At 47.0% G+C, this 7932-nt stretch overlaps 2 protein-coding genes across 2 annotated transcripts; one reads left to right on the forward strand and one right to left on the reverse strand.

Annotated features, from left to right (window-relative positions):
* Positions 1–40: 40 nt before the first annotated feature.
* LOC120647723 (E3 ubiquitin-protein ligase RNF126-like) lies at positions 41–2562 on the forward strand. Its single transcript, XM_039924582.1, has 3 exons — positions 41–69; positions 660–1688; positions 2035–2562. Exons 1-2 carry the CDS (start codon positions 41–43, stop codon positions 1423–1425), a joined length of 795 nt encoding a protein of 264 aa, XP_039780516.1. The 3' UTR covers positions 1426–1688; positions 2035–2562.
* Positions 2563–6124: 3562 nt separating this feature from the next.
* Positions 6125–7157, reverse strand: LOC120650913. Its single transcript, XM_039928223.1, has one exon. The coding sequence runs from the start codon at positions 7114–7116 to the stop codon at positions 6178–6180; it is 939 nt and encodes a 312-aa protein (XP_039784157.1). The 5' UTR covers positions 7117–7157; the 3' UTR covers positions 6125–6177.
* Positions 7158–7932: the final 775 nt, after the last annotated feature.

Here is a 7932-nt window from a genome sequence, read left to right on the forward strand (position 1 = left end):
TTAGTGTGGTTGGTTAGAAGAGAGCTGGCGGTGTTTGAGGATGGGCTGCCAGACATGTGTCGCTTTGTGGTTGGTCCTAGTGGGTGGACGTGGCTTTTGCCTTCTAAACTTTTTGAATCCGTTTATCTGCGAATTAATCCGATAGAATGAGATCTAATATTAATATATTTTATTATTTTTTAAAATCAATAATCTAAATGAACTGATTTAACATTTTTATGTACTATATCTCAACATTTTCGGATATACCACCTCAGCATTTGGATATCAAATGTTGAATTAATTTACTCGAAATGTTGAACTTGATTTGATGAATTGTTAAATCTATATTTAAAATGTTGACTGTATTAACATTTTATATAACAGAATCACACAATCCCTGACAAAAGACAATGAATTAATCTACACTATAAAAAATCAAAATAATTGAAAACACTTCTCACCTAAAAAACATCCATGTACCCCTCACAAAAGTCCCACTTGTCAAATCTAGGATGGAAGAAAATTTTCTAAAATAAGAAAAAATTGTATACAGGAAAAATATTTCAGCAGTTTTGACGCTTCTTTTCTCACCCGACAATTTTTCTTACCCGCCCCCTAACCCTCGGAACCGGTTCCTCTGCAGTAAGACTCGGTGCCCTGACCTGCGGGCCCTGCAGTACTGCAGAGGACCCTGCTCCGATCCCGCCCGCCAGCACCGCGCCTCTCCTCACGAATCAGGCATCCCTTTCCTTCCGCGCCGCAGCGCCCCCCATCCCTTTTTCCCGCACAGCAATCTCTCCCTCAAATCAGTCCCCTCCCCGTCCCTGCGTTTGCCGCCGCCGCTCCCAACCGCCGGCGCCGCTATGGGAGGTGGGCGCGGGGTACCCGCTCGTGGACTGCGCCGTCTGCATCGCGGAGGTCGCCGCGGGGGAGGCCGCCCGCATGCTGCCCCGGTGCGGCCACGCGTTCCATGTCGAGTGCATCGACATGTGGCTGCGCTCCCACTCCACCTGCCCGCTCTCCCGCTGCGCGGCCGTCGACGAGGCGGCGGCGGCGGTGCCCCCGCGGGCTCCCGGGGCCGACCTGGAGTCGGCCAACTTCCCCATCGCAACGCTAGCGGAGCTTCCCCCGGCGGCGCGCCAGCCGCCGGCGGTGCCGGCGCAGGCGCCGCAGCTGATTCCAGGGTCCATCACCAGAGTCGCGACCGTCGTGGATGCGGCAAGGGTAGCCGCCCTACGCTGGCTGCTGGGCTGCAGCCTCGTGACACCGTCTCCACCGACGCCACCGCAGCAGCAGCAGCAAGACTTCTCCCCCAGTCGACGGACTTGGCGGACGGCGACTCCGCTGCGATGGAGACCTCATCTGCACGAGCGGGCGCCTATGGTGAGCTCCTTGATGACCTCTGCATCAAGCTCTTCCACGACGAGCGGATACCCCACCTGATCATTGCTGGCCGCCTAGCCCCTCTAGATCTAGCTCGCCAAGGTGCTCAATCATTTGGGGAAGCACAAGATGGCGGCGGCAATTGCGCATGAAGCCCTCTGCTGCATCCTGGCGAGATCGCGAGAAGCCTTGAGGTAACTAATCTCGCTTATTCTGCTTGTGCCTACATCCCATTAGAAGTTGCTCAATGGTTTGACTCTTGCCACAGGTGAATAAGATGTGGGCGGGGCTTTGCCACTGCTAAGATTAACTTCTGTCTCGAGGTGAGTTGTGCTTGACTCGACTGATGGGGATGAGATTGGGGCATGTCTATTGGATGTTGGCACTTGCCAAGCAGCCTTATCATCAGTGCGCAATTCCTGTTTGATATTTTGCCTGATAGAGCATGGTTGATTAATTTAGAGTTAGTTTCCTTCATGATTTGCTCTGTATTGCCACAAATGCTAAGATGTCAAAGATGTCAGCTCTTCTTTCTACCTGACAATTAGCCGGTTTTAGAGTAATTACATCTGTTATATGACTTCCCTCTCGTAATTAGCAGTTACTTTTTTGTGCTTCGTGTGTAAGACGAACCTCGCTCCACTCATCTGATCAACATCTTATAATCAGGAGAAGCACAAATATGTTCTGCTTCATGTGTGAATCTCGGAGAATGGAACATATGCCACGAAGAAGCTGCCCCGGCTTCGAGGAACCCTACTCCACGGGGAGTGACGCCGACGGTGGCGGCGAGGACGACGATGAGGCTGTCTCCTCCGAGGAGCAGGACCAGCTGCCACTCACATCCATGGCCAAGCGCTTCTCGCTCGTGCAATCCATGGAGATCCCCAACAGCAACGGTGGCTGCGCCCGCCAAGTTCGACCACGCCTCTGGCACTTCAAGACCAAGGGCACCTACGGCTATGGCAACGCGCTCTGGCCCAAGGACGGCCTCGCCGGCGGTAGCGTCGGAGGCATCCGGTCTTCCCCGGAGCGAATCTTCACCGCTGTAGCAACTGAATCAACCGTGATATAAATGTTTATTTTCACCACAACTTTGACCTGATTGCTTATTTTCATCATATATAGTTTTTTTAAAATACTTCTTGTAACTAAAATTTAGTGCAGTTATTTTTTTATAATATTATTCTTCAAACACGTGTTAGTCGCGTGCACCCTACTATTTAGAAAAAGGGAACATATCTGGTGCAAACCACAATTTCATGAAAACCCGTGCAAATTACAGTAAAAAAAGTCGTCTAAATTCACTAAAAAAATCACACATGTAGATGATATGATGCTATACAATCTTATAAAATATTTTGTCCAAACTCAACTTCGTTTGTGAGATATAAAAATAACAAATTTCTAACAAATCATTTGGACAGAAATTTGTTATTTTTATATCTCACAAACGAAGTTGAGTTTGGACAAAATATTTTACAAGATTGTGTATTATCATATCATCTATATGTGTGATTTTTTTGGTGAATTTAGACGACTTTTTTGTCGTAGTTTGCATGGGTTTTCACGAAAACTATGGTTTGCACAAGATAGTTCCCAACTTCCTTGCATGGCGAAGCCGATGATGCAAAATAGAGGGGCCAAGATAGGCCGTGCGATGGATGGTTTACGTTTATCCATCTTTTGGAATATAAATAGGAGCCCCCAGCTTCATCCGTCTCCAAAATTGAAAGTGTGGTCTTCGGTGAAGCTCGAGGCGTTTTTGTCTTGCTCGACCCAAAATGTCCGAGGCCAATCTCAAGGGAGGTTTACAAAACATTTAATGACATCAAATTTTATGTCTTGTCATCATTTTTGCTGACATGATGATGAGAAAGGAGTGCATTAATATTGTAATGTAGAACTGTACAATGAGATCTAACTAAGAATGTAAGTGGATATCTAATAATTTTTTAAGAATACTGCCCTGCTACTCAAGTTTCTCCATAAGTTTTATAATAAGATGGTGCTAAAAAAAAGTTTTATAATAAGATGGATCTTCCTTGGGTGCACCTGACTTGGAATTGCTTGTACTCCAATGGTACTCCCAGGGTTTAACTTCCCGTCGGGAAGTAATTTCCCGGTGAAGTCCGGGAACGGGAAACCGGGCGGTTTCCGGCGTTTCCCGATCGGTCTCTCGTTTTTGAGTCGGGACGAGAAACGGGAACCGCGGAAACCGCGACGGCTCCCGTCCGGGAAGTTGAACCATGGGTACTCCCCCTCATGAACGTCATGGTGTGGGGTCTGTCTGGTGGAGGGACATAATGTCACTGTCCCAACATTTCTTCATGATTGCTTCCTGTAAGGTGCAGAAGGGCGACACAGTCTCGATTTGGCATGACCTTTGGGATCTAGGCATTCTCAAATGGAAATATCCACAGCTCTACTCTTTTGCCAGAAAGAAGACTTCTTCAGTCTCTCAGTTTCTGATTTGGGACATTAGCAGATCACTTTGGCTGCCTCTTTCACACCAAGCACACTCTCAACTCATTGAGTTCTTGTCTGCAGTTCAGCAACTCACTCTTGATCACAATATTAATGATGCTTGGTCCTATATTTGGGGTAATAATGTCTTCTCCAGCAAAAAGGCTTATCGCAACCTGCTTGGCACTTGTCCTGCCTCCCCTTTGTTCAAATGGCTCTGGAAATCAAAAGCTCAACCCAAGCACAAGTTCTTTTTTTGGCTGTTGCTTAAAGATAGGCTCAATACCAGGCATTTGCTGCACAGGAAGAATATGCATCTGGACTCTTATCTCTGTGTTCTCTGTGTTGAACATGTGGAGGAAGATATTCTTCACCTCTTTTTTAGGTGCCCCTTTAGTCAAGCCTGCTGGTTATTTTTGGGAATCGACTGGGATCTCACTCTTGATCCCTATTTGATGTTTCTTCGAGCCAGAGAAGCCTTTAATTCAGTTATTTTCAGGGAGGTGGTAATCATTGCCACTTGGTGCATCTGGTGTCACCGTAATGACATCATTTTTTATGGAAGCTCACTGTCTTTCTCAAGCTGGCGTTGTGCTTTTTTGAAGGAGATGAATGCGGTTACTCTAAGAGTCAAGCCGCAGCTAAAAGAGAAAATTGTTACTTGGTTGAATAATCTTTTGTAATTTTCTCTTTTCTCCTTGGGCTTAGAGCCTTGTACTTTGTATATATGCTTTTTTATATATATTTATAAAAAAGAAAGAAAGGTAGGGGCCTCCCTGCTGTTTCACTCAAAAAAAATATTAATTAATGACATGCTACTCTAGTTCATTTTTATCCTAAATTATTTACACATAATGTCATTCTAGTTTTTTTATCAATTTTTTGGATCAATCGAAGGACCCAACATATATCTAATCTAATCTTACAATACGATTCCTACATTAAATCAGAGCTTCTCATTGAGCCACATCTACAGTAAAACCTCGGCCGTCAGATTGTAAATCGAACGGTCAACAGCGAGCCACACCATCTCCAACTATTCTCCGCCGGCGCTGCCCTGGCCGTGAGCACGACACGCACCACCACCTCCACCCAGGTCTCCGCTAGGGCCATTGACCCGACCCATGCCGATGCCGGGGTCTGTCTCATCATCCAGCAGCGTGCGGGCGGCTCGTCCTCGCCCCGTCCCCGCATTCCTCGTCGCTACTGCAAGTCACGGCTTGTGTCGCGTCGTGTCCCGCCTCCGTCATCCTTGAGAGCGTTGGATCCGGCCCCACGCCCCTCCTCGGGCCAAGCAGCAAGGCCATGACCATGAGCGGCGTTGTCCTCCTGCTCCTCCTTCGTTGTCGTCGCCGGTCACCTGCTCGACACCACTTCGACCTGGTCGCCGCCCATGCCCCTCCCGCCGGCGCCCTACGCCAAATCCGGCTGACAGAGTCGGGATCTTTTCATTCCTACTTTCATCCCTAACAAATATATAATAATATAGTGTAAATGAGAAAATAGAAAGTTGAGATGTAGGGTAGTATTGTGCATCTAGCCTAGCCTACGCTATATAGATTAATGCTATATTCATTCTTGTTTTTAGATTATTATAGGTTAATTTGTATGCATGATAGGCCATGTTTGGTTTCACGTCCGTGTCAAGATTGAGCAAAATAATCTGGAAAATCCACCAAACGGTTGGCGGCGAACGCTCATTCCGCAGTGTAAAAGGAACGTAGCTGGACAATTTCCAAATCGAGGCCTCAGAGCCGCATTGGCTCAAACACGGCCGAGCATTCACAGATCTGGGAAACAAAGAAGCCCCATGTACACTCTTAAGATATATCCAACAAAAATTCTAAAATGCTCCACCTCTGCGAGGAGAAAAAAAATATATCCTAGTTTAAAGCATCCCGATGATACTCATATAAATTTCCTGAATAATGCCAGTAGTCAAAGATGTATCTGAAAGATCAACGGTAATATACATTTACAATCGAGGGATAGAAAATCAGAGTTGGCATCAACAAAATGGATAGTTGCTAATTCAAATATAATTGCTCAAATAGAGGAAAAAGAAAAGAAAATCTTATTGCATCTTCGTTTCTGCTTCCTGTTATTCTAGCACCTGACGATATTTACTTTGTGATCTCGCTAATAATTTACACCTGAACTATCCCAACACAATGGCCATGCGCAGTAAGGCCGTGCAATTTCTAGCATATCCCGAAGGGACGTCAAGGCGACTGTTCACCATGTATATATACCCGATCGATCAATGAAGTCAATACAGTTCAATCATTCATTCTCTAGTCTTGTTCTCTTTACGTTCAAACAAATCCAAATCAAATTCACAATGCCTTACATGCCGAATATCCTACGGAGAACATTCCCTGGTCTTGGGAAGCCACAAATGGAATACATTACCCTAAACGGCAAAAATAATGGTAAAAAAACACAGAAACCTATTGCATAAATAAAGATAAATATTCCGTAGCATGTTTGCAGAATGAGTACTTTGAGGAAACTTGCAATGGATTTGATGAAATCCGTAACGGATTTGATGAAATCCGTGGAATCCACGAAATTCAGGAAATTCCAGATAGAACCATGCTTTCGCTCCTTGAAGTTTGTTTCCTTGTAGTAGACGCGATCGAACTCGGCCGTGGTCAGAAGCCAGACGACTGTTATCAACTCTCCGCCACTGCTGAGCTGCCTGGCATGGGACTCCCTGCTGCAGTGGTGCGCTGCGTAGCATAACATCTCCACCCACACTCCAAAAACCACCCGCAGTAACTCTAGATTGGGCTCTGCTGGCATCTTCAACGCCGTTTTTTTCAACTTCATTTTTCTGGTGTAGAGCATCTGCAGCTTCTTGATTAGTTCATGGTCGAGTTGTCTTCCAGGAGCAAGGACTCCAGCAGCACCCTTTGCCTGCAACTCTTGCCTGGCTTTGAGATGCAGTGTGGGTCGAACAGGGGATGGCAACATATAGGGACGTTCCACAAGGAGGAACATCATGTAGTTGGAGACTGTCTTGGTTGCTTCCACGAGGGCCCCCCTTGCATCTGTAGATTTTAACTGCCTCAGGAACTTGTCGGTGGCAAAATGCCAGGCAAGGATGCATTGATCAAACTCTGTGCTGGTGCTCCAGGTGAGATCCTTCAAGAATCCATCAAGTCGCCCCTCCAGCGCGCACTGACCACGGTAACTCCACATCATCTCCTCCTTGTCTTGACACTCTGTCACCATTCTCCGTATCTCTTCCAGCAACAACTCCTTTGCACCTGTGGCGATCATGCTACTGCTATTTGTACAGAAGGCAACAATTTTGGTGCTTAGACTTGTTATGTCACTTGCAGTGTCGTCGGAGTCCATCAAGTTAAGCTGACCGGTGGAACCCGCTGACCACCTTCTTGCTTGTGCTATCCTGACATAGCGGCGAAGAGATACATGTAGCTTGTGGATGAGTCTCCTCTGCAGTAACTGCAGAGAGACTCGACTACTGCCGTGTGGCCCGGGGGATCACCTGGCCCGCGTGACAGCGGCTCAGTCCTCCTGCAGTTACTGCACAGGATTTGTTTCTGTAGCTTGTGCAGCCAGTCCCACTTGCTCACTCTTAGCATGGCGCACGTCCATGTCGACCCCATTGCCCTCACCACCGATGCTGTCTCGAGAATTAGAGCCCCAGTCACCAACATGTAGGTGACAGCAGCATCAACTCTGTTGTAGCTGCCTTTGCCAGCAGCAGCACTGAATTGGAACAGAAAGAATGCCATGGCAGTTCCAAGCAATGAAATGGCACGGAAGCAACGTCCGTACCACGTGTGGATTACCGCTGTAACGACCCGGCCCGAGATAACGGCTAAGATCTACTCTATATTTTGAGTAAACCACACCTGCTAAATAACTCTCTTGCGCTTTCGTCCTCGCTTCGCGCAAAAGGCTGCAGCCGGAATTATTAGCTTCCCGCGATCCGGCTATTTAAGCTGGTCTTGCTCGCGTTCGGTTTCCCGTATGGGACTAAACTGGGAACACTGTGCCGAAGCTACAGTATTTTTCGCGCTACAGTAGCCGTGCTACAGCACCTCGAATTCAGCCTATGTGGTAGCACGG

The sequence above is a fragment of the Panicum virgatum genome, chromosome 1K, assembly GCF_016808335.1.
Source record: "Panicum virgatum strain AP13 chromosome 1K, P.virgatum_v5, whole genome shotgun sequence".
Classification (NCBI taxonomy): Eukaryota; Viridiplantae; Streptophyta; class Magnoliopsida; order Poales; family Poaceae; genus Panicum; species Panicum virgatum.

Bases quoted from the DNA above. Each gene is read 5' to 3' on its own strand.
- LOC120647723 (XM_039924582.1), top strand. From the start codon at position 41: ATGGGCTGCCAGACATGTGTCGCTTTGTG. The intron at 70-659 runs GTTGGTCCTAGT...CGGGCCCTGCAG, and splicing joins CAGACATGTGTCGCTTTGTG to TACTGCAGAGGACCCTGCTC.
- LOC120650913 (XM_039928223.1), bottom strand. From the start codon at position 7,116: ATGATCGCCACAGGTGCAAAGGAGTTGTTGCTGGAAGAGATACGGAGA.